Source organism: Barbatula barbatula (genome assembly GCF_947034865.1).
Source record: "Barbatula barbatula genome assembly, chromosome: 16".
Lineage (NCBI taxonomy): Eukaryota > Metazoa > Chordata > Actinopteri > Cypriniformes > Nemacheilidae > Barbatula > Barbatula barbatula.
The window spans coordinates 14,167,456-14,194,944 of NC_136779.1; the positions used below are offsets into that span (position 1 = coordinate 14,167,456).

The window sequence follows — 27,489 nt, forward strand, 5'->3', positions numbered from 1 at the left end:
CCTGTTTGAAATGAACTTTCAAACAAATGTACCGTAGACACCAAGGGCGAAAAAAATGGCAAATCTTCAAAGGTGCACACGGCTTTTGCTCTTTCCCTCGCTCCGCGTCCAGCGATATTCATAAATGAAAGTGGATAGTGATTTTTAGCAGATCTTTCCACTTATGGTCCTTGTCAGAACGTCGAGGCTCTCCTGTAATGTGTCACTTAAATGTTTGTTTGTCGGATTCCACTGGTGTGCATCAGCGCATCGTCTCCGAGTTTCCATTTTTACCCGTTGCGAGAGGCCAATTGAAGCAGGCAGTTGTTCATATCTAGCTTTTGTTTCATCAAGTTAATTGTTTTGGCCTCAGATGGAGACAATGTGAGCTTTCCAATGAAAAACATACCCTCCATCTATTGATGTGCAATAGCGCTCTCTCATTTTAGTTCACGGTTGAATTCTGATTTGTTAAGCTTCACTTTCTTATTTCCATAACAAATAAATGTAGCATTTTCTCAATGTGGAGTATACAGTTACAAAGTTGGGTGTTTATTCAATAGGCATATTTGGTGCTGTGTACTTTTAGAAAGTAAACTTTCTAAAAACCCACCTTTAAAGCTTCCACGGGTTTGTTTAACTTGTCTACTAACAATGTCCAACAATGGATGTACATGGATTAGGATTTTGACATTTTTTCGGCATGAATGCCTTTAACAAAGAAATTATGGTATTTTCATCATTGTCAGTTTTACAACGGAGCACTATTAATGCAATATCGCTCGAGTAGGAATGTGATGGTGCTCCTATGTGATGGTGCTCCAGCATGGCTGTGTTTAGGTCAGAGTGCCGGCCAAGTGCCGATGTTGCATCCGTGAATATGTCAACCTTACCATGAAAAAATAAAGCTTTTACCAATGTTTTTTACTATGGTAACAGGACAGATATTAACATTTGGTGGTTCAAAAGCACATGTGAGATCCCTCTTCAAAGTTGTAAAGCATTTGTTTTATTTTTTGTGCATGAATTTTCATAGTCAGTTAAGTGCCATGTTCAGGATTGTCACATTCATAATGCTCATATTCCTCATAAATGGAAAATCTGTAAAAAAAATAACAGTTTAGTTAAACAGTTAGATTCAGTTTTTTTTACAGTGAACCCTGTCATACATCGATCTGACAATTGACAGCAATACAGTGTCATATTCGGTAATGGCAGAGCCAGTGGGGGGCACCCCTGACATCCGATTAGCACCCCTGACATCCGATTAGCCACCCTGGGTGCCACCCCAAAATTTGATTTGCTACTTATGTTGATGGACATCTGATTTCACCTCTTGTTGAACAACGCTTTTATTTTGACACTCGGGACCCATGCTTGCACGTGATGTCACCGCACAGGAAATTCAGTCTAGTTGAGAATGGAAAAAAGTTGTGCGATGGATTGTACAGTGCGAAATCAGAGATTTATTTTTAAAGACTTGCGTATGAGAGAAAATAAGCCAATGGACCGAAGCTAAATATTTACTTAACAAATGGAATATTAAAATGTACCTACTTGCTTGCTACCATTTTAAGTCCGACCCAGCCAGCTAAGCAGGTGTAATATCACTTCATACAAACTTTAGAAATACACAAGAAGGAAGCATCATTTTTTAAATAAGTTTCGTTCTTTAGGACTCCTAAACAACTTTTCATTGTGTAAGTCAATGTAAGGCTGCATTAAAAGATATTAAATCCCAACATACATTGTTTACATCAGAGTCGGAAATGTATAGAAGCTTTGGAAAAAAAGACAACAAGGTGAACAATATAAGACAAAAGAGAAAAAGCAGTCCATCCATAATAAAAAACTAGCTACGACTGTATCTAAATAAGATCAGATCAAAATGAACGAATGTGGATGACACATTCAGCTGCGCTGAATTGCGCCACGCACAAAACGTTTATCATTAACAACCTTTTTATCATAGATTTCATCTTGCAGTCCTATGGAATAATCCACATCAGATTAAAGACTTATCTGGTGCTGCTTTGTTTTTGTTTAAATTAAACAACTTATCAGGTTTAAACTTACGTTTTAACATTTTCATTATTTATAATTTATCATTTATTTAATCTACATACATTTAGAAAGTAAATTATCAACTTTTACCTCTTACCAGCAATCCTAGGATTTATTTATTTATAATTTGATGCCAGGTCAGGGTTACATACACAATTCTGTCAGGGTCTGTGGACCCCTGAAGTAGCCTTGGTCACCCCTGTCCACCCCATATATAAAACTCTAGCTCCGCCACTGATCTTCGGGGTCTTCAGTGTTGGTCGTTTTCACTTCCCCACCTTTTAAAACTGTCAGATCTTAGTTCATGCATGACTTCAGAGACCCGCCAATTCCCTCAGACACCTCCAGAGCGTTTTGCGACCATAGCAGGCAGAGAATGTGCTCAATGTCACTCATAATTACTATCACCCCGCCGCTGTTTCCTGACCGGCTCTCATTTGTTTACTCAAGTATATTTGAATGGAGAGTGGATTACTTCACTGTTTAAATAGCTGAGGGCAGGCATTTAACCAACTCGCAGGCCATGAATAAAGTATGTACTAATATTGAAGAGATTCGGCATCAAATCTGTCAGAAAACAACATGAGTCACAAGAACCATGACGCTAACAATGGGGTAAAGGCTAAACAAGAGGCAGTCAATTTACAGTGTTTTGATTAAAATGTGTTGTTTGTTTACTTGCTGCTTGATTCGAATGTATATTTGAAGAGATAAAAGGAACAGTTCGCACAAAACTTCCATCATGATCTACCCTTATTTAGATCCAAACCAAAATGACTAAAGGAGTATCTAGCTGAATGTCTAGAAAAGCAGACCTATTCCTTCCATACAGACCTAGAGAAAATAGCTTTTTGCTTCATACAAAACAAGTCACACAGGCGTATGTGATTAAATGACACAATATAAATGCCTGAAATATTCCTTTAGGATATTTGGAAATAGTTGTCTTGGTCAACTACACTGAATTCAGCATATAGGCATAGACTTACAGCACGACAGATTCTGTAAATCTGAAAAAGGTCAAAAATCGTTCGATCTTTCTTTAGCTCTCTTCTCCCCTTGCTTTATTTGTACCATATGCTGGTTTATTGTTGTCAAGAAAAGTGCTTGATAAACTATTTTGAAATCTCAAGTATTTTTCTCATGAAAGTGGAGTCATAAAGTATATTAAAGTGTATATAGAAAATATATAGTGCCACATTAAGGTCATGTGTTACCCAGCTTTTTCATAACTGGATTGTGATTGGCCCATCATGGTCAATTATGGTCAATCAAATAATTTTGTGTAATGACATGGCTATTGTTCTAGCTAACTGATCTGACTACCTGACGTAATAAAATGTAAAATATCTTTAAACATTCTCAATATATATTTAAAATACATGTTTCTTGTTTACGTGTTTATTTATTTGGTAAACAACTGCTTGTAAGCAGGATATTATACAGTCAGGGGTCTTGTATCTCTTGTATAGAGGTTCATTTGCCTAAATTTTATGTTAGAAAAAAGGTACATTTTTATGTTTTTAGTCATTAAAGTTGCATTATTATATCTAAACAGTGTTCATATTGTAATGCTGTGTAACTATGTAAATGAGTATGGCGTTATTGGGCAAGAAGCTGTATTAAAAAGCAAACTCTTCAGAGAGCAGAAGCAAAACGGATCTTAAGGTTGCAACTGAAATATGGCGCGATGACATCACGAATATATATTGGGCATTTGACGTCATGAAGCTCCCCAGTTCCACAAACTCCTGAAGTAAAGATTGTATTTGGTGCATTTCAGAACCTAAATTCTCCCCGAAGTCTCCGCCTGCTGTGAAATTAAAGCAGTAATGTTTATTTCATTGGTTATAGCTCCAATCCGTGCGTTATCCAGCCTCTGTGCCTCCACACTCATCAGTGAGAGAATCCCAGCAAAGAAATGCATGCTGCAGTGCTGTTATATGAAATATTATCACATCCAGACCGCAGCTAACCGTTGAATAATAAAAAATTATAGAAATAATTGGATGTTGTCCGAAACGTTGAAACGTTTTCCAAATGCCATTAAATATACAAATCCGCGAGTTTATGTTTACTCTATGCTTGGCAGTACCAAAAGGAATGAAACCCCTCCAAAGCAACACTGACTCGCAGAGAGAAGTCAACGAGGTGAGACCGACCAAATTGCACTCGGACAGACAGACAACGTGATGGACAATCCCGACACCGAGGAACCAAAGCGAAGATCTTTAGAAAAATACAGAAAAGCATGAATGGAAATTCATCCGAAAGATTCCAGGGAGGTCCCCTGTGTTTTGCTTGTGATGGGTATGCTGCGTTAAAGGTTGTCACACAAACCTAAAGAGAAGTACACCCACTGTAAACTTTCCAGGAGCTTTTTAAACACTGCTCGTGCCAGCCTTGAGAGCCGAGCCCGCAGCAGGGAGCTGCTGCAGAAATGTCACATACCCGCACACACATACGCACGCCCCGCTCGCCGTTCGCCGGCCTCGCAGGAGATTATATGGTTTCGTTGTATTTATATTACCTTATGTATTTAGATTACATGGCTTCTTTCTGTTTCGCAAGTTAAACACACACGGCATTATTCATGTTGGTGGAGGGAGACCTGTAGTGTACCACGATGATTGGTGGGTGCTCGACGCCAGCGAGGGACGAAGACAGTGCCACTGGAGGTTAAAACGGGACAGAGTACTTATCAGTGTCACCGCTACACTCCTTATTGTGGAAATCAAAACACACCGTTACTTAAAGCAAGACGGTGAAGATGTGGTATACTGATATCATACAGTCGGACCCTGAAAGTAAGCACTGACATTTGTGAGAATGTGAATAGTATAAAAGACACAAGTCAAAACTTTGGTTTTTTGACTTGAAAACTTGACTTGCGTTTAATGCCAAATCATCATTGCTCCAGAATGGAGGATGAGAAGAGATACGCTTTTTTGAACACTATCTGTACACGTTCACAGGTCATGGTCATTGGACAAAAAGCACGAGTAAAATACAAAGCTATGTCATCAATCTAGCAAAAACCAGAAAGGAGTTATTGTTCTCATAAAGTTAAAAATCTGCACGTACAACTTAGATAAATCAAGGGTTGCTTTTTTGACATGCGAGATACGCCGCATGCAGCACGAGGTCGGGAGGTCATCCCCAGTGTCAACGTCAGGAGCGGAGAAGCATTTACTGTGACAAGAACAATTCACACCACCCAGAGTCAAGGGGAGGATTGGAAGAAACTGAATGGAAGAAATTTACACAAGGACAAACATACCAGGCTTGATGTGTTTTCTGGCATGGCCTCTACAAGCGTAATCTTCAGCTTAATTGAGAGGATTAAAAAAGCACGTCGCTTGGGCCACCCTTGAATTTGAGTGTTGTTGAAATAGAAATGGACAGAATTCAACTACAGTCTTCTTTAAGAAGAATGATAGAAAAGTATTGAATAGAGAATAATATACATAACTATTCAGCAAACCGTTTTATTTGTATTTCTCAAACCTAGAAAGCTCAACACTCAAGAAAGTACATTTTTACATTTTGATAACATTTTTTGATAACATTTTTGTATTTCATGGTCTTGCGTATATTCTTCAGCACAGAACGAAAAAAAATGTAGGTGAGATATTGATTTAAAAGGGACTCTCTCTCTTGTTCCACACCTGTATACATTTGTTTGGTTGGTTGAACACGGAGAATTTCTTCTTGGACCCCATTGACAAGTAGGCACAATTACAATAGTTGTCAAAAAGTTGGCTTTCCTACATTCTTCAAAATATCTTCTTTTGTGTGTACAGATTTGGAAGTCGTAGGTGAGTAATTGATGACAGAATTTTTATTTTATATAAATTAAAACATTTACAGAAGCCTAGAGCAAAACAGGTGTCAGTACAAGCATGATACCAGAATTCTGTGATGTGACTTGTATTGAGTTAAGTGCAATGACTAATAGATTTGTGCTACATGTCGTTTGGCGTAATTGTTTGGATACAGTACATTTGCTGAACTACGAGATATCTTAATATTGTCTTGGCATTGTCATGCTTTTTCTTGGTGGAATTTGAGTAATCTTTGTTGAATTTAAGGATAAGTGGAAGCTGGAATGTCTTTCTTTATAAGCGCACATCAATAAAGTATCCAGGTTCAATGACTCATATTGACTGATATCAGCGATGAATATTTAATAAAGAAACACATTTCCAGCAAGAAAAACCAAAGCTGTGTTTTTGGATGTATTTGCTTAAAGAATATTCTAATGTCTGCCTTGCGTCAGCCGTTGAGCTGCCTAAACTACTTGTGAGAGGATTATATAAATCAAGGGTCTATAAGATGCCAAGGATCCCCAAATATGATGATGATTTTGTGAGGGTGCCTTTCCTAAAATACATACCCATATGTTTATTTATATTTGTTGTATAGAAATAAATTGGAAGTGTGATTGTAACACTGGATGTATAAGATGAAGAACAAGAGAAACTTTTTCATCCAGCAATAGTGAGTTGACCCCAGTACGTGAGATCAAGGGATCTGTAGTGAGAAATATTTATGAGAAAAAATAAAACTATTATGTTTATACACAATACAAATAAATATGCACACTTATAAATGAAATAGTAAAAATGTTCATGAGTCACACAATTTGTCCTTGTTTCCTTGCAATTTTTTCCTTGTTTCACAATGTTCTGGTGCCCCTTAGAACCTTCCGGAGGCCCGCTGAGGGTCCCCGGACCCCAGTTTGAAAAACCATATACTGAGCATGCTGTAATGGTTGGTATTGGGTGTACTGGGTTAAGTCAGGCAGGGTCCCAGATTATTTCTGTGATGAAGTTAAGCATCAGTTAAAAAAAAGTAAAGTCTACATTCTTAAACTAAGACATGTAAACTGTTTCACTCATTACAACTATAAAGCGTGTGGTTTTTGCCAAAGGTCGCTTGTAGCAGTGAATATAAAAACATTCATTTAATCAAAATAAAACAATTTCCTCTGTTAGCTGGAAAATGCACAAACTGATCAAAGCACAAACTCATCTCTGTTTGTTGAGATAGTTAACATCTTAACTTTAAACATGGGTTAATCTCTCATAATTCACTCTAGTCGACTGTGTGCATCACCTGCCATCCTCAGCTTTTAAGGGCCACGTAGACTAAACCGAATTGGTCATAAAATGGCAAAATCACAAAAAAGCTTGCTCTGATGTTAATCGCTTTCTGCAATTAATAACCTCAATGTGTTGAACAAAAGTTAAATTAAAATCCAGATACACCAAACTCTCTCGTTGGTTGTTCAGGGCGTAATTCATAAGTTATTATACAGTATGGCTATATAACATCTGTAAATAAAACTCAGAACCAGTGTGGGTTGTGTATCTTTACCGTCTGCCCATACGAATAGCTGTGAGGAGTATATTATATAGCCGACACTAAAATCGTATAATGTTTTAACGAGTGTTATAATATCTGAAATACATATATAAAGCTTATATATGTTTGGATTTATTAATGTAGATTGTTCTTCAATCCCTTAACATTGTGTTTATTAGGTATGATAGAGACATCTGAACCGTGGAGCCTGTGGTCTTTACAACATACTCTGTCACTTGACAGTTGACTGCTGTAGTTCTCTCTGCTTAGCAAACACTTGTGTTATATTTTCCATTTGAAAAACCCGGGGTCACCAGCATGTCTGCCTCGTCAAGCTAAAGCCAGATGGGGTTTTCCTATAAACAAGTGTACAGAGAGTATTTATACAGTCCATGGTACCTGACGCCATAACACTCATGACATTCTGTTTAGTAGCCAATGTTGCCATAAGTCACTTTGCAGAATTAAGTAAATATTTTCAATATACCCATGCCATTGTTTATTATAGAATGGCAAAAGATCTAAATCTTGCCAAATCCTCTGTTAAAAAGTCATTTAACAGCTTGTCCGGCGAGGTGCGTACTTCACGGTCCTGACACCTTTGCTGATCCGTCTATCTGTTTACTTTTGGATAAAGGGCAAAACTAAGCCTGTAAAAAACAAACGTACAGTATCACATGACCCATTGTGGCCATGATTTTACCATTCGCCTCAATAGCTCAAAATTAATCTAATGAATCCATTTGCACCTCGTTCATAAGAAATGTCATCTTTCAGAAGATTGGGTTTACATTCGGTTTAAAGATGCCCTGGCATCAGTTACAATTTCAATGTTGCTTTCAATTTGTTTTAATAGTATAAGCTGCTGAAAGTCTGTGAAATAAGTGGGAAAGACATGAGTTGTATTGGAAGAATAATGTGACAACAGATTTGTTAATGTATGAATTTTGCTTGAAATGATTAAATCTTTATCCTTCGCCTCTACATCACCATCTCAGTTTGGAACATAAAATTGAAGGTAACTTGTCTTTATGTGGATCAGATGACCTCAAATGGACATGTTTTCGTGAAAGTTTGAACACAGATTTTTTTTAGGTACTTGCTCAATAACGTGTACATTTTTAACCTAAATTTCAGATTGTAACTTTAATGATACGTGTTATTACAATTAATATTCTGGCTTATAGCTTTTTCTATTTGGTCTGCTAAGCGACATTTGATATATTTACAGAAATTCTGTCATAAGCCTTGTTCAATATTACCGTAAACAAAATAGTTACATGTAGGTGTCAGATATATTATATATTTATAGAGCAATTGGTATTGAATGTGTAGTTTAAAGGAGATTTTCAGAAGAAAACACCAAGATCAACTCTGAAAAAAAGGTATAATAAGCAGCAGACAGTTAAAAAAGGTCTCTGAAAATGAGTTCCAGGGGGTCTTATTATGAAGAACTGTTTATTGAGCGCTTTTCTAACTAAGACACTGACAGGCAACAAGCCCTCATATAATGATCACTACCTTCATTCTTTCACAAACCCATCCCTGGAAGTCCTGGAATTACCCCAACAGAAATAAAGCAAGCAATGAAAACCTCCCATAAATTTGGAAATTGTTCAACTCAACTGGTGGTCAGTTTGAAAAACGAGGGATAAGTGAAAGAAAGTGGGAAGTGAGTAAGATGACAAAAAGAAAGAAAACAAGATGCCATTAAATAAATTCATGAATGAACGTAGACTTCAGAAAGATTCATTTTAAATGTGTAAATCTAATGGATGTCAGTTTTAACCCTGAACCAGAATATTGTTTGCACATAGTGTTGGCTCAAAAAAGTACTCGCTTTTTTATGAAAGAATTTGTATAATATTATGAAATCAATTGCTATTTGATTTGTTGATGTGTTCTAAAACAAATTGAAGTATTTATTTTTCTAGGTATCCATTTATTGAAATTATATGTACACTTTATGGTTGTTGAATAGTGGGCAAACTACATGTAGTCCCAGGTTTTTTGGCAATAGGAGGACTTTTTAAGCATTTTTTCAACAGTTACATTTTTCTAACCAGCGTTTTGTTTATAGCTAACCAACGAATTGCGTCTAGCAACACTGATTTACTATACTGACAGTTAAATGATCTCAGATTCCCCTGCACATCATGATGGCCTTTATTTTAGCCGTACAACATTCATCAAGCGACCCCGCATGTCATATTTTACAACAGTGTGTGGGGTGGTATTGTCAGAGAGTTCCAATTATTCCTATCCATCCTCGGCCATGAACATCTACTCTTCCATTATCCCTTAATACCATGACGTATGCTGTTACCTGCTATATAAATGCTTTGGATTTCATCTAAGCGGCTTTAAAGACATGCCCATCAGTTAAGTTCTCAGTTAACATTTTATTGAGCTGGATGGATATTGTTTAGGAAATTACGAATGATTTATGAATGCGGTCAAGATCAACACTCAATGCGATCTCTCTTGCAAAGGAACCTTCAAGTTAAAAGAGCGAGGTGTCAATCCCCTTCAAACCAAAATGATGGATGGATGGATGGATAACTCTATTATTCCAAACGTTCTACCATTGCTTTACCAATAAATTGGCAACTTGGCTTTGATGACGTGATTATTTTTACAAGCTGTGACATTTTATGGGAATGAAAGTCCTTCAGACATGTAAGTGCTTTTCAAAACACAGCTTATTAAAGAAAACAGAGATGTATTTGGAGTGCCCTATGCGTCTTGTTTCTGCGGACGGTGCAGGGAGAACAGAAAAAGCGTCCTCATTTTTCACCCAAAACGCATTGTGGGGGTCCCTGAAAGCTACTGAATTCTAAACGTGCGTGTTTGAGGCCCTTCAATAGGGGTCTGCTCATTGTGTACCCTGTAAACAAATGGCCGCCTGTCTCGGTGTGAGCGTAGGCGGTTTCGCAGAGCTTTAAGTGAGCTTATGCTTTGTAAACAAACAGACGTGTTCTGTCCGCTGCTGAATATCTTCTTGCTAAAACAGATTTCAAGGAAAACCAACACCGAGAGGTCCTCTGTGTTTTACAAACAAATTCTATGGCTTCAATTCAAGGTTGCTGCTACTAAGAACTCGACCGAATGTCAGGCCAGTAAATGACACACCAAATGTTAACATTCGTCAGATGAAATGGTTTTACGAAGTTACAGTCGGTTTATTAGTCTGTTATCTTGACATGAAGGTGAAATGATGTGTGACTGCCCTCACATGTTGAATATGACTTGTGTTTTGGTGTGTGTGTGTGTGTGTGTTTTGGACTTGGGACAGACCGCGGGCGTTCTGAAAGCAAGGGGAGTGTGGACAAGGCAATGAATGCTGTGAAGAGCAATAAAAACAGTCCCGATCAGAACTCCAGAGCAGGTCCAGACCATGACTCCAGCAACATGAGGAAACCGGACCTCCATACCTCTCCACACACCGAGCGTAAGACTGGTGAGTGTATTGACATACTGTGTAATGCTGCTTTTGATAAGGTCAAGTTCCACATTGAAAATCATGGCTGCAAGATGGAACCACATCTTTTTTGCATACAGGAACTGCATTATTTACAGATGTGTGAGACATAATCTAAGATTATCTTTTGTTTTATATATACAGCAGTTTAATTTCGTTGCCGTGTTGCCAGACGTACAGTTTTTGTAATGGTTTATTCATTATCCACAATTACTACATGGCTCTATGGGAATACCTATTTCTGATTGGTCAATCGTGACATTCCAAGGTTAAATATTCCCCATTGACAACCATTCAAAACTAATAACGCATCATCATCCGGGAGTGTTATCTTAACCAGCAGTATATTACAGATAAATAACTTATAAATATGCCAAAATAATTACATATATGAGATCATATTTACAAATGATTAAACACATTAAATACATTGAAATCGCTCATGTCATTTCTCCTAATGGAAGGGTTTGCATTTGTTAGAAATCTGGTAATCGAATATTTCATATTTATATTTTTTTGTGCAATAATTTACTTGTGACTGGGTCCTTATCCCGTTTTCTGATCACCGTTTAATATGTAATAACATTATTCCTAGCGTTTTTCCTTACCTAATACATTCTTTTTCCACTACAAATGTCAAAGGCGGACAATTGACCTCTAAAGTACATTGCTAAAATGACCCGTAAAAACGCAATGCAGAAAAAGGATTCATGTTTATTCTTTCTATAAATGGCTTTAGAGTCAAACATATGTATTTGTTTTAACAAGAGGCTGTACCTGCTCTACTGCTAAACTAATTGTTGCCATCTTTATGAAGTGGTGCTCTGAAAAATACAAATAAGAGACATGTTCTCACGCTCTTTTTCAGGAGTCTCTTACAAAATAGCATCCAAGAATAAATGTCCTTGCAGACCAGTATTCATTACAAGCCTCTAATTTGGAGTCTGAGTCAATTGTTTATGAGTCAAAGTCAGCTCTCGAGTCCATTTTTTGTGGCTTAAATGCGAGTCGAGTCCAAGACTTTCATTTTCATCTCTGAGTATTTGTTTTCTAATAGTACAAAAGAACATGGGGTCATTGATAACCTCATACTTCCAAACCTAAGCCACCGGTTTATGAATACTTTATGAAAAACGATTTCAAAGTTTTCGTTCATTATCTCGAAATGTGAATTTTTCTCTTGAAGAAAAGCGTTTATTTTTGCCAATATACATACCAGGTAAATAGGTAAGTATGCAATGCGAGCCTTTGCCAAGTAACTCCTCCTGCCAGATAAAACTAGATTGTTTGAACATTTTATTAGAAGCAGCTGATGAGTAATCCATGCTGAAATATCAGTACGCTCTGCTTTTCCACTTCATAGTCTAATCAAACCAGCTTAAATGGCACTTGAATCACAAGGTTTAGAGATGAAAGTATTTGAGGAATGTTGCGATAGAAACTGTATTTTTAGACTGATGGATCCCTCGACTCACTACTCGATGTGAAAGAAAGACACTGGTTCCCACTTTACTTTAAGAGCAAACTGACTTTTCCATGATGTCATGTGTGGAGTTTTAGTTCAAGCGATCGAGAAATCAAGGGGAAAATTAGCTTGAATTTCCCAGATTTCTTTCTCTTCTAATAGGACTACTTTAAAAATGCTCAACATTAAGTTATGTTTTGTTGCCAAAGCTCAAATCTAATTGAAGATCAGATTAAAATGCCTGTATTTATGTAAATTGTCTGTAATAATTCAATAAAATGTTTATTGGTTGCATTATTAGTCTTAAAGGAACAGCTTGCCCAAAAATGATAATTCTGTCATGATTTATTTCAGTCATTTATGGAAAAATTCCCAAGCTGGCTCCTGTGTGCCATGAAAGTCAAACGTGACCGGATTTGCAGGAATAATAGCTCAGGGTTCAGTCCGTATGAAGTACTGTATAAACTATGTTGTTTGCATGTTTTATATACAAAATATATATTTAGTAGCCTACTTTTATTTGACTGAATATAACTAGACTGAATCCACATATGTTAGCACATCAGTTCATAGTATTTGTTTCTAAAGCCAGAGACCAGTAAAAACATCCACATCTTGTGATGGGCTCAACTAATGCACATCTGGCGTTTTTGCTACATTCATGAGAATCAGTTGCAGATATTTGCCTTGTTAAATTGGTTTTGTAATTTCCGCTCAATTTCAGCAAAAATAATAATCATTTTCTAGAATTTTCTTCACATCGACTTCACTTGACTTTGTTTTATGGCAGGGGTTCCCGAAGTAGGGGTCGGGACCCCCCGGGGGGGTATTTAATCAGTTGTCTTTAAGTGTAACAAAATATAAATATATTAGTCAAGTTAAATAAAACCATGCAAATAAAAAGCCATCAGCCTTTGTAATTTCTTCCACTCGATCGTGGCCCCTGAGGTGATTTACGTCACATTAGCAACCGCATAAGGTTTGGTGCATCCTCCCAGATGTGCACGCAGATTATTTTTTCAAGCTTTAAGTTTAAACGTTGGTTAATATCGACCAAAGACAATACAGGTACGAAAAGAGGCAGGCGTTTGCATAAAGAGGACATCCTGGGATCAGTTTGATAAAATTTGCCCATCTGTAGTAATAGTTCATGGTTTATGTATAACAACATAATGAGTAAATAACTATAAAGTCATATTATGTTAGAATTTGTTCATTTGTGTTGTCATTATGCACGTGTTTGGATAGACCTAATAAGTGCATTTGCTCGCAATGTTTGTATACTTTACCCACCTCCGAGGATAGTGGGGGTCTCGAGCCTCTGGCACTATTATTTTGGGGGTCGCGGGCTGAAAAGTTTGAGATCCCCTGTTTTATGGACCACAATGGTTTCGAAATGTGATGCTTTCATTGACTACTGAAAAAGCGGCTCGGACATTCTTTAAAATATTTCATCCTCAGGCAAACAGGTTTAAAGGGTCAAAAGGGTGAGTAGATCATGTCAGAATATTTGGGTGATTCTTTCCTTTAACATGGATAAAATACATTCCCACACTTTAAAATATGATTACTATTAATCACCTAAAAGTTTTAATTCATTACATTTCTAGGTTCTCATTCCATTGTGCATTATCATAACCAGAGCCTCTGTCGAAGAACCCCGTTTTATCAACAAACTACATGTGTTTCAGATCATCTTAAAGTGTGCTGTCCGCTCAACTGCTACCGTTGAGCAAAACGGATTTTTGTTCTTCAAACCTCAAGCCATTGTTTGTTAGTTAGTTTGTCAGAGAGGTCATTAAAGCCTATTATTATTATTAGCCTATTAAAACAAACCAGCTGATACTGTGGAGATGTTCCGTCTCTTACAAAGTTGTTGTCCTCATGTTCATTTGTCAGTCATCTCTGAAACCGGCGTAATGACGTCATGATCAAAGCAAGGCAGAACAGCTTGTGACAGGAATGAGCTAAACTGTTACAACAACACCATCACCGAATTCCAAACTGTCTAAAATGAGCATTCTTTATCTCACAGGATATTTCATTGGCCCATCTGCGAGGCAGGTTGAAAACGTTTATACTTTGCAAACAATTTTAGGTGGAGGAAGTGATTTGGAAACAGTTAGTTTGATTTATGTTTCTGATAAAACCCTTTAGATCTATGGGCTTGTGCCTAAACGCTTAAATGACTTTGGTAGAGAAATACAAAATGTTGCCGTGTTTTGAATTATCTACAGTATATATTTATGATGAGTTTGTTTTGTGGATGAATTGGACATTTTTCTGATGATGGAACAGCATTGCAACATGGGAACTTCTTTGGTGCTGTTTATAAGCAAGATGCACCTCATAAGTGCATTTGAGATAATGCCAGGAGTGTATTTTACTACATATTACCGTAGTGATGTGAAGTATAATAACAATAAACAAAATGAATAGGTGCATCCAAGCCATCGAATGATGGTATGTACTGTACTGTATAATGACAAAAGCCAGAAATGCATTGACTTTTCCATCAGTGTTTAATAGCACTACATGCGCACCAAAATTTGACTTGATGCTATCTTAGACGTGAAACTACAGGGGCTGAGGTGGAGAAGGAGGCTCTGACAAAAGGTTTTTTGGCTTGCGCGTTCAACCCAACACCTGCTATAAAATACTTATTTTTACAATCTTGAAAGGGTGGAAGGCTTGACCAGCACTCTTTCATGTGAATTCCATGCTGATGTTGGGGTGATGATGGGTAAGAGATGTTCATCTGTTTGGAATTCCCTAGTAAAGAAGGCTTGATCTCTGAGTTATACACTAAATCGTACTGCCTTTGCATTTCAAATGATACAAACAAAATGTGAGTTTTAGTCCATCAAAGGGGTAACCCTGTTGCGAGGTTGGTGTATTTTTACACTGCTAGGTGTATGGGGACCCGATGTGCATCCGATGTGGGTCCCAGGAATTTTAGGCAACAGCCCTGGTTCTACTACACAAAAAACGGACAGAAACTTGAGCACAGATATGTCCTCCAACAAGATTTGTTTATCCCAAACAGTCTCGAATCATTTATCAGCTAAGAAAACAAGTAAAACAGAAATATGTATTGGAAAGAACTGCCAAGGTCCAGTGCTGATAAAATAATAAAATAAATGATAAAATAAAACGCTGCAGCGTTTCTCATTAAGCAACAGGTGGAATGCACTGTAATATTACAGCTATTGTTGTGCTCTTTCAATTTATCCATGAAATTGCTCAAATGTCTATGCATCATTTCATTTGAACTTTGAAAGATGTCTGTAATGAGGTTTAGTTGATGGATAATGCATTTCAGCTAATATTATCGATTCATCACATCCATAAAAATAAACAGATATTTATGGCTCGGGGTACTGAAGAATGAAAGATGAAGAAAAAACTAAATTGTGAAGGCTACTCTTGTGTATAACATTGGGTTGTGTTAACGTTAAAGGTCGCTGAAAACTATACCGCGGGTTGAAAACATAATTCGGGAATCACTCTTTTGGCTGCAAAATGTATTGCAGACACGCAAGTATGCACCGCACTGGCCATTTGTAGTTGGTTTTGTTGTAATCTTTGAAAAATTCACGGCCACAGCCAAGAGTTGTTCACCTATCTGGAATGTAGAGTTGAAATTGGTTTGCAGCTAATATAAATAACTGGCGCTGCTGTTACTCCGAAAAAAAAGACGCCTGGAGTCCCTCACCTTTAAATGTGAGAACCGAATGAGACGTATACATGAGGAGGTGAGGATGTGTTGCTGAAGTCAATTTGAGAGAAAAGTGTCATGATTCTGCCTGCTCTTGTCTTGATTTTCTGGTCTGGGGCAGAATCATGACAGACCCACGTGTTTTATGTGGAGAGAAACATATTATTGTCAATCAGGACAGAATATGCGTTCTCTCCTGTCTCGTCATTTGGCCCCGCCCCTCTCGTTCCTAGTATAGCCTTCCTCCTGTGTCGCATTACCCACTCCTGCCCATCGTTATCTCCTTTGTTAGTCTCCCTATATAATACCCTCTTGTCCATTGTCTTGTGCTGGTTGATTATACCTGTACCTAAGTCTTGTCTTGCCTGTGTACCTGTTTCCGAGTTCCCTGGTTCCTGTTGGATTGTTTGTATGTTTCCTTGTTCCTTGTTTTTATTCCTGGTTGTTTATTTTTGCCCCCCTTGTGGGAAGTATTTGTTTTCACTTTTGGTATTAAGTTTAGTTAGTGTTTTCCCATCGTGGACGTTTGTTTTGCCGTGTTTTATATTAAAGTCTTGTTAACCCCTTCATCGTCTGTGTCTGCCTGCAATTGGGTTCTTCCGCCACGCTCACGACAGAATCAACCAGCCCTTACTGAACCCAGCAGGCAGCAATGACCACACGGTCCCGGAAGCCTCGTCTTCTCTGCGGCGTCCAACAAGGGAATACTGACTTGGAAAGTTATTTGGGCAGGTTCCTGGATGTCGCAGAGGAGATGGTCCGTGGTGAGGAGGAGCTGGCGGTGCTTTTTAACGCCGGTCTGAGGGACCCTCTTTCGCCAGCGGAGATGAGATCGCTGAAGCCGTTGGAGTTTGAGGATGTGTGGAGGTGCGCCGTCGCACGCTCGGAGCTCAGGATCTCAGGCCAACTTGACTATTCTTCTCCGCTGGCCGCAGTTCCAGAGGGTCGTGCCCTGCAGATCGGGGTTATGGGCATCACCACACCACCTGCTCCACCACCTACAGCCTCCTCACCCGCAGTCAGCTTTGGTGGCAAGCGTGGGAGACGGGAATCCTGGGGGTCCTCGTCCGAGGCCTCCAATCCCGAGCCGCCCGTGCCCTTCTCATCATTCCTTCAGCCGACCACCAGGCGGGTGGCTCGGCTGAAGAAGAAGAGGCAACGGAGGGCGGTCCCGTCAAGTCCGGTGGTCCCGTCAAGTCCGGTGGTCCCGTCAAGTCCGGTGGTCCCGTCAAGTCCGGTGGTCCCAAGTCCGGTGGTCCCGTCAAGTCCGGTGGTCCCAAGTCCGGTGGTCCCAAGTCCGGTGGTCCCAAGTCCGGTGGTCCCAAGTCCGGTGGTCCCAAGTCCGGTGGTCCCAAGTCCGGTGGTCCCAAGTCCGGTGGTCCCAAGTCCGGTGGTCCCAAGTCCACTGTCAAGTCCTGTTCCTCAGCCGGCCTTCCAGCCGGCGTCAAGTCCTGTTCCTCAGCCGGCCTTCCAGCCGGCGTCAAGTCCTGTTCCTCAGCCGGCCTTCCAGCCGGCGTCAAGTCCTGTTCCTCAGCCGGCCTTCCAGCCGGCGTCAAGTCCTGTTCCTCAGCCGGCCTTCCAGCCGGCGTCAAGTCCTGTTCCTCAGCCGGCCTTCCAGCCGGCGTCAAGTCCTGTTCCTCAGCCGGCCTTCCAGCCGGCGTCAAGTCCTGTTCCTCAGCCGGCCTTCCAGCCGGCGTCAAGTCCTGTTCCTCAGCCGGCCTTCCAGCCGGCGTCAAGTCCTGTTCCTCAGCCGGCCTCTCCCAGGGCCTCTGGGACTCCGCGCTCTCGAGCGCCGCCCCCCAGGGTGTCCCCTAAGTCCCCTGGGACTCCGCGCTTCCGAGCGCCAGGGACAAAGACAGTTCCCCCTTGTCCCAACACCTTTGGACTTCCACCCATGGACTCATTTGTTTCCCCCATGAACTCTCTTGTTCCCCCTCCCCCCCTCCCTTGTTTGTTATTTTTATTATGTCACCCCAACCCATTAATTATTCTTGCCTGTCTGCCCTTGTTATTTTTTACTTTGTTTTGTTGGATGTTGTCTGTTTCCCAGTCGGTCTTGTCTCGTTAGTCTGCTCCCTTGGTGAACGCCAGGGGGCGTTCATTAAAGGGGGGGTTCTGTCATGATTCTGCCTGCTCTTGTCTTGATTTTCTGGTCTGGGGCAGAATCATGACAGACCCACGTGTTTTATGTGGAGAGAAACATATTATTGTCAATCAGGACAGAATATGCGTTCTCTCCTGTCTCGTCATTTGGCCCCGCCCCTCTCGTTCCTAGTATAGCCTTCCTCCTGTGTCGCATTACCCACTCCTGCCCATCGTTATCTCCTTTGTTAGTCTCCCTATATAATACCCTCTTGTCCATTGTCTTGTGCTGGTTGATTATACCTGTACCTAAGTCTTGTCTTGCCTGTGTACCTGTTTCCGAGTTCCCTGGTTCCTGTTGGATTGTTTGTATGTTTCCTTGTTCCTTGTTTTTATTCCTGGTTGTTTATTTTTGCCCCCCTTGTGGGAAGTATTTGTTTTCACTTTTGGTATTAAGTTTAGTTAGTGTTTTCCCATCGTGGACGTTTGTTTTGCCGTGTTTTATATTAAAGTCTTGTTAACCCCTTCATCGTCTGTGTCTGCCTGCAATTGGGTTCTTCCGCCACGCTCACGACAGAAAAGCCTGTTTGACGACGTTTCAATGAATCGCATGTCATTTGACATTTATCTGTTTAGTTATGCATTTGAATGTGTTCCAGAAAAATAATTGTAAGTACTACAGTGGCTGACACAGATCTAAGATGTCGTCACGTTTCCGCGTCTTTCCCGAAGGAGATAACGTGTTTATGAAACGCACTCTGTACAGCAGCTTGTCCCTTTAGGTCTGCTGTAGAAACAACATGGCGAATTCCATGCAAAGGCACCTGCAGTGTCTGTCCTATAGAAATGGGTCATTCTAAGGTAATAAAACCATTACGCTTCCTACGTAAGCTTGTTATACACCTCTGAAGACATAGTTGTGTATATTATATTGCATTTCTGTCAATACATCCTTCAAAAAAATGACACATTGGACCTTTAAAAAATGGTTATTCGTGTAGCTTGGTAAATCTTCATTGCAAAGTAAACCAGAAACTTGTGTTATGTCCCGAAATGTGACCACACATAAGATCCCTTTGCTAACCCAAGTTCAATAAAAGCTAAATCCATATACACACCTATAAATCACGTAGCACGACCCCGGTGTTTAATTTCTTTGGCCAGTTGTTAGTTTGATTACTTGAACCTGCACCGTGATCTAATACAACCGTTTTAAGACTAACATTTAGATTTACCAGATCCATGCAAATCCACCCCGCTATCAAATAGCCTAATTCCTTCATCGTTTACAGCAGCAGATGATAAGAGCTTTTAGCTATATAATATCCTCTCTCCTGGGCAGTGAAACCGGAAAAGATTAGGTCATTACATCCAGCGCTCTATTTAAAGAAACTTAACAGCTGCATATTAAACAACGCACTCAAGAAATTCAATTAAGAAACCACTCGGCCAGAGTGACCCGAAAACAACCTGTGAGGTTATTCTGAAACACAGAGCGCTGGCCCGCTTGCATGTGTCGGGGGGATGAGAAGACTTTAAACCAAGGATTTTGAGGCGGTGGAGATTAATGGACAGTTTCTTTTTCCAGGTGTTGTATTGTGGATACAAGAGATTTGGATTGTGAATTTGACCAAGGGAGAAATCCTTCCCTTAGAAAGGAAAACAGTAACACAATATACAGAGCTCTTATCCAGCTCACTTGAGAAATGAAGTAGCCACTGTGCATACCTTCCTCCAAAAACAGCGAATTTTAGATGTGTTTAACATTATTTCTGCGAGTTCTGTGGACAGAAGTCATCTTTGAGAAGATAAAAAAATACATAAATCAATACAATCCAATAGCTCAAATACAAGTCCTACAGTGTGGTGTCATAAGTTTGTAAAATCAAATAGTATATCTTAGTTGAAAAGTGCTTGTGTGTTTACTTAAATTTGGCCAAATCGTTCTCACTTTGTGTTCAACAGATATTTTTTCCTTCTATGGTAGTGGATGATGTCACAGAACTGAGCATTTTTAACATTCTTAGAAATATCTTTTTTTGCGTTTGAAGTAAAGAAATTTATATTGAAACAACCTGAGGGTGAGTACATGATGACAGAATTTACATTTTTGGGGGAACTAGCCCTTTAAATTTGTTTTGTATATATAAAAACAATGCTATTTATTTTATTATGTGTCTTAGCAGTTGTGATTTAAAGCCTATTTATATGTCATTATGCTTCTTGCTTGCCCAAAGCTCTGAGTTGTCTCAAGATAGAGAGAAACTCATGCTTTCCTATTTTTTTGTTATGTTAAGGTTCAGATGTTGATGTTCAGACGTTGTTTTATTATAATTGACTTCTATGGGGAGAATCGCTTAACGTGAAATGTATCACTTTATCCGTTTAATTGGGTCTCGGTCTTTGCAGCTAGTGTTCATGACAAGGTTTGGCAGATATTTGAGCTCAAATGGTCGTTGTTTAGGTACGTTAAACGTTTCAGAAAATCATCCGGCTCGACTCCTCCCAACTGCAGATTCCGGTTTACAACCCAAGTTGATCGTTTCTCAGTCAATACTCTCTTTTTCCACCGTCATGAACATCAACTTTTGCTACACAATAAAAACACCTTTCATGCTGCGATCCATTAGAACAGACAAAAACAGAGATATTTAGAGTTTGTTATAGTGAATTCCTATGGAGAAACTTTGAGCAGTGCCGTGACGTCATGTGCAAACATCCTATTGATGTTGGCCTGCTTACAGTTTCACCTGAAGATAAGCCTGCCCATGTTTTCAATGTAAATGCATCAAGGGCAGTTATTCTCGAGGGAATAAAAGAATTAATTTGCGACCGTGCTTAGGTATGTATCAAAGCCATAGAGAAGGTAAGTTAGAACCATATGTTAATTTGAGGGGAAAGCATCTGGAGATGATGAGGGCTGCTCTGTTGATGATAGGAATGCACCGTACGGCAGTGTGAGAGAGGCAGGCAAACATACTCGTTTAAAACAAAACAAAAGCCCACTAATGTGTTGCAGCCTTCATTCGACGAGCCTCGCAAATAACAGCACAACACTTTTTTATTGAGCCTTCTCATTCATCTCGCTGCCAGCGTTGAGAATCTCAAAAGAATATGGGACTTTATTATTCAATAAAGGAGGAATATAATCTGGTTTACAATTTCCTTCCCAACAAGAGAACATGCGTTATTTGTACCATTTTACCTGTTATTCTGCAGGCATCACTGTTGGTGGTGGTCTTGGTTTAATGAATCCGGGAAGGTATGCCAGGGAAGGTTTCTTTTCAATAGGAGCCAAACAGCCACAGTAATAGGAGAATCACTGGTAATGCTTCATTTGAAAACCACTCTCACACAAGCCATGAAATCATAAGCACTACATCCTGACGAAGACTAATATATGCTGATGTCAGCAGTCTAGAACAACTGAGATATGTGGCTGGCATGTTATCATAGTGATTGTGATGACGGAAGTATTCGATAATACTAACTTTTTGGATCAGATTATTAATTCTGGTTAAATTCTGGCGTTGCTGTGGGATTTTTCATTTCGTGACTCTGTTTTGACATTTTTATTTTAAAATACCATGAAAATGAATGAAACGTGAAAATTCGGTCATAATCCACGTAATTTCAAACCCGTGGGACATTCCTTCTTATGCAGAACACAAAATATATATTTGAAAGAATGTTGGTAAACGGACAACGGGGTACCCATACACTTCTATAGTAAGGACACAAAACCAATGCAAGTCGATGGGTACCGCCATTGTTCGGTTGTATGAAACGTTCTTCAAAATATCTTCTCAAAGGAAGAAAATCATTCAGGTTTGAAATGACAAGAGGGTTGTTGAGTAAATGATGATTATTTTAAGTTACAGTATGCGTGTATGTACAGAAATTACAATTCTTTACATTTCTTTTCCCAGTACAACTGCCTCAGAACTCTCGGATGCTATTTTAAATATATTCTACAAATATGGACCTTCCCAGACGAGAGCCATGATAGCAACGAGTGGTTTTAGATGGATTAGATGAGACTTTTGTCAATAATGACTACGCCATCAATTAATTGGTACTTTCTTATAAGGTTTCTATGCCTCTCCGGTGTTCTGCAGCTGTAACTTTGAAGGAATATGAAAATTTCCATTGGCATTTTTTGGAAATGTAATATTGTCTTGTATACTTTGTCATTTGAGTAAAGGAAGATCAGATATCAGCAGTGAACTGTCTTCAGTTGTCATAACTAAATGCCTCTGTCTATATTCCCTGTCAAGTCAAATAGCGCACGTTCACATCAGACGTGCAGGTTATGTGTACGCCGAGTTAGATGTGGTATTCATTATAAGCCTAATATGGGGAATCAATCAAACGCTGCCTTACATTTCTTTTGAAAGCTGCCTATCCCAAAAGGCCAAAGAAAACATGACAGATGGGGTCAAATTTTTAAAGGTTTCCACTGAAATACCAGCTGCTATGGGAATCAGCTAAAACACAAACAACAAAGTACAGCTTTTATATTGACATTTTTGCAAGAGCAGACATCTGAGTGATTTTATCAGACTGCATACATCATGCAGGTCCGAGCATATTTCACAGAAAGATAATCAGTTTGTAAACCAAAGCACACATATGAGTCTGTTTAAAAAAGGAAATGATATGATTATTATTTATTATTTTGCTTTTCATTTTGAAGCTGAAATGATACGATTCTTTATGCATTATTTTCATTTTCATTTTTGAGCTGAAGTGTGATTTCTGTGGCACCAAACGTAATCACTGTCAGTTTGGGGCGGGACTACCTGCTTATCTGACCAATGGTAAAAGAGGGCGTGTTGTTTAAACTATGGCGCTGTATAGGCAGGTGTGCTGTTACTGCGTGTTATAGCTGCGCTGCCATTTTATACGTAGTTTCTTTCACAGCTAATTAAAACAGAAGTTAATGTGGCTCTCCCTGCCAAAAATCATTTCCCTCTGGAAGAAACTTCCATAGCATTCCAAACCGTACGGCCTCAGGGTATTCTGTAGACTTCAGTGAAAGACTAGTGTCACCTCTTGGGTTCACAGACGAGTTCTGTCTGGCTTTGTCTGTACATTGTTTTTAAAACAAAAGAGAAGGACTTATTGCTAATAGAATTTGATCAGGCAATTTTAACCATAGCAAAAACTTATCTGTTCATATCTGTTATTGAGCAAGTGCATAAAAAAACAAATCACATATAATTGCATGGACACTTGATCAAATAAAAAAGACACACCACTGAAAATAAAGACTTAATAAGAAATTACGGTTTCCTTTTTAAAGTAATGGCGACATTCAGACACCTACACTGAGAAGCAGATAAGAATGATGTTTGTTCTGTAAAGTATGCGACCAGTGAAACCTCCACCTGTCATCACGGGTAAGTAGGTGTTTTTTAGTGGAGGAAACAGAAAACATATCACGCATTAATCTGTGCTCATCTTGCACCTCACGAGAGAGCTGTCACATGACACTTTCCTGCCAGAACCACATCAGAGCCCTATTTTGTTGTATTTCGTCAAAAACACACAGCAAAAATGACTTGGTCTTTTTTTTCTTGTTTTAGAGTCAAATGTATAAATTCTTGAATCAAGAAGTTTTTTCTTGAGGAGCAAACTGACTTAAGACAATAAGTCTTGTTTTAGTCAAGAAACATGAAATTTCAGTGAATTTGTGCTTATAACAAGCAAATAAATCTGCCAATGGGGTAAGAAAAACTATCTGGAATTGAGCGACTTAGAAAAAGGTAAACCTTATTTCAAGATTATTTTTCTTACCCCATTGCATATGTATTTGCTTGTTTTAAGCAAAAACAAATCACTGAAATTTCATATTTTTTACTTAAAACAAGACGTATTTTCTTAAGTCAGTTTGCTCATCGAGAAAATACTTCTTGATTCAAGAATGTAGACATTTTTACTGTAAAACAAGAAAAAAAAAGACTAAGTAAGAAAGTCATTTTTTGCAGTGTGTCATGATCAGGGGTGGTGAGACATGGACAGAGGACCCAGGTGCAGACAGCGGGTAAGGGGTTAAAAGATATTTACTTATAAATAGCAAAACAAAGACCCACGAGGGGGTAACAAAACAGGGATGGATACAATAACATGACAGGACTAAGACTAACTACACTTAAACAAGACAAAAAAAATAAACTCATTGCAAGAACTACAATATACACTACACTACACTACACTTGACCAGACCGGGAGAGAGTGAATGGAAGGCCATAAGGGCCATAAATGCCGCTCTCCACACAAAACATGAGATTTTGTCATGATCATGCCACTAAACCAAGAGGAACATGACATGATGCAGCAGAATCATGACAAAGTGCAAGTGTACAATTTTGGCCATGCTTCATAAGGATCTAGCAAAAGATTCAGAAAAGTTTATTACATAAAACTAATGTTGGATGTGTTCGAATAAATAGTTCACCCAAAAAGCATAATTTACTTATTCTCAATTTTCCAAACTTATATACTTATAGCTGTGCTTGACTGTGACGTGACCCCTAGCATCTTGGGAGACTTTTGCCGCATATTCTAAACAAATGGAGACTCTTTGACTAAACTTTGCTAGACAGACGTTTTCAGAATGACTCCTACAGAATAATGGAGGCTGCTGCCTCCTCCTCTTCTTGATGCCCAGATCAAACGCGTTTGGCAAGATGGAAATATTACAGGTACGAGCAAGTAGGCTACTATAGACTTGTAGCGGGAGGTCAGGAACGTACAGTATTTGTGCAACTGCTCAAACATTTCGAATCACGTGATAAAGACGTTTTCCCCAACAGTTTTGATCACATTGCCGGTTACAAGCTTCTCTGTATTGCACTTGTTTTCAGCTGAGCATTTTGGTGTTTTGCATCAGAAACGAGTGATAGAAGTGCCAAATTTCCAAATAAAAACTCTAAATTTGCAAAAAGGTTTTTACGCTCGAGATTGGTGGGTTTAATGTTCGCTACATCAGAAAGTATTTGGCAAATGCGTTTCCATTTCGGGCAAGCCTAGTTTTACACATTAGTTTTGACACCCAGTCTATTCTGTAACGTCAGTGATATGCAGAGTCTGGGATTTTTGCACATTCATCTGACAATAAATGTGGTAGGAGATGTGGTAGGAGAAGTCAGAGCTGCCATCTTATCTGAGGCACCTGGCCATGTAAGAATCCCGACCTCAGGAGCGAAAGAGCAGTGCACAGCCCAGACACACCACAAAGCTGCAGCCACGACCGACAAAGCTGACTCCGGTGACAAGACTTCAGGAGCAGATGCCTCCAGGAACACTGGACTTCAGACCACCGACAAAACGACAGTGATGTCTGTAAGTTCTGGGCCGGCAGCAATCTTGGTAGCGGGCTCTGGGCTGGTAGCCATCTTGCGAGCGGGCTCTGGGCTGGCAGCCATCTTGTGAAATGGGTCCATGGTCCCAGGAACTTTGGCTATATTGCCCCCCAAATAAGATCTCCAGTGGAGATGGGAGGCTTAACATGGGCAAGATACGTGGCAGGCTCTGGTTTAGTTTGCATGGCGTGAGTAGACACTTGAGGAGCGCCGTGTTCCTCATCCATGACTCCACCTTGAATGCAGAGCCACTCAACCACAAAGCAAAGTCTAAATACTGCTCCAGAGACCAGTGTGGGACATGAGGTGGGATTTTACAGAGAAATTTCTCTACTAAGTCCAAAACGAAGAATGTCTTTCAATGCCACCTCATTAAAATTGACCTGGTTGCTCAGTTCCACAAAGTCCCTTACATAGTCCTCAATGGTGACGTGGCCTTGGCGTAGAAGTAACAGACGAGCTGCTAGATCCATATTGTTAGGTCGGTTATTCTGTAACGAGTCAGTACAAGCATGAGTCAGAGCGGCTGGATCTAAGTGGAGCTTTTAAAAGATTTAATAGTCTAAATAAAGTAGAAAAAATCAACACTATGGAAAGGCATAACAGAAACCAACAAAGAATATGGCAAACACAGGGGTATATATACACACAAGACATTCCGAGGTTACAAGGTTCACCAAGAAACAATCAGGGCAAGAAAACACAAAAGACTACAGAGACCATAAAGCCATGAATACAAAAACAACTTCAAAATAAAAGACATGAGAAAAACACACAAAAACCTTACAGAGAGTGACCAAATAATGACAAAATATTCATTTTTGGGTGAACTAATCTATAGGGGCTGGCTTTTTCCATGACGTGGCGGGCAAAAATTTGATGACACCATACTGCCTGAGACTTGAGCAAACATAAGTGACACTTATAGGCAGTTGTAATCCAGTCTGTCACACAAGAACATGTGGTGATAGAGAACCGAGCTTGTGTAGAGAGTCAGTCTGACCTCCACTGGCTGACTCAGAAGCTCTGACAACAGCACAAGCTCCGGGCCTCCCACATTTCTCTCTGCGCTAACAATAATGTTTATATCTGGAGCTTTGTTTGCTAAAAGCTGCCTGGGTGTTTATTGTGGAAGAGCTTTGAAAGAATTTAAAATCACCTGTATTGTAAACTTGAAGAGTGAAGTAAAGTAGTGCTTTAAGAGCACACACGTTTAATCTTCGTAACAGCGTTCAAAATAAACCCATTACGGAAAATTTTGTGTTGTGATGTCACAAAAACCTATTAAGTAAAATAAATAAAATTAAAAGCTTTGGAGTAACATTACGTTTAGACATTTAGCAGCTGGTTCTATCCAAAACGTACAAAAGCGATAAAAACAGTGCTAATATGGACAGACAGATTCATTTTTTAACAGTTTTGTTTGAAAAGACGGTTGCAACTTGAGTTAAAACGGAATAACACAATGGCATAATGGGGATCTTTTGCTTTTTCAATGAAGTATTATCAGAAGCCATGCTCTCATGGGTGTTAAAAGCAAACATATGCCTCCACGTGTTTATTCAGGTTTTCAGTCTGAAAAGAAAGCAAGACCGTTCTGACTGGATCACCTATCACTGCTGAAATACTAAAAATCTAATGTAGCAAATCTGCCGGGCAGAGCCATGATAAGCGACGTAATTTTTCATCACATCTAACTGAATGCCTTGCCATGAAGATAACACTTCTATGTTTAGTTTGAACGCAGAATGGCAGAACCTGGTAAGAACCGGCGTTAAATAAAAGGCCTACTCTCATAGATCAAGTCAAAAGAGGTATTATTGATTTCAGCCTCACAGAGTCACCATATGGCTCGTTTATTGACGCCAAATAAATGTGCTGCGTTTTATGACGTGACATTGTGGAAACTTACTTGTACCAACAAAAATATAGCCTTGGTCTTTCCTCATGGAAGGAAGCAAATGTG

General features: G+C 39.3%; 1 protein-coding gene across 5 annotated transcripts in view; it reads left to right on the forward strand.

Moving 5' to 3' along the window:
* Positions 1–27,489, forward strand: part of myocd (myocardin) — a 100,267-nt gene that overhangs the window by 37,666 nt on the left and 35,112 nt on the right. For all 5 annotated transcript variants that reach the window (XM_079477000.1, XM_079477001.1, XM_079477005.1 and 2 more), the window contains exon 3: positions 10,706–10,870. In XM_079477000.1, the coding sequence (XP_079333126.1) occupies positions 10,747–10,870 (124 nt within the window). In that variant the 5' untranslated portion in view covers positions 10,706–10,746. The remainder of the gene's footprint in view (positions 1–10,705; positions 10,871–27,489) is intronic.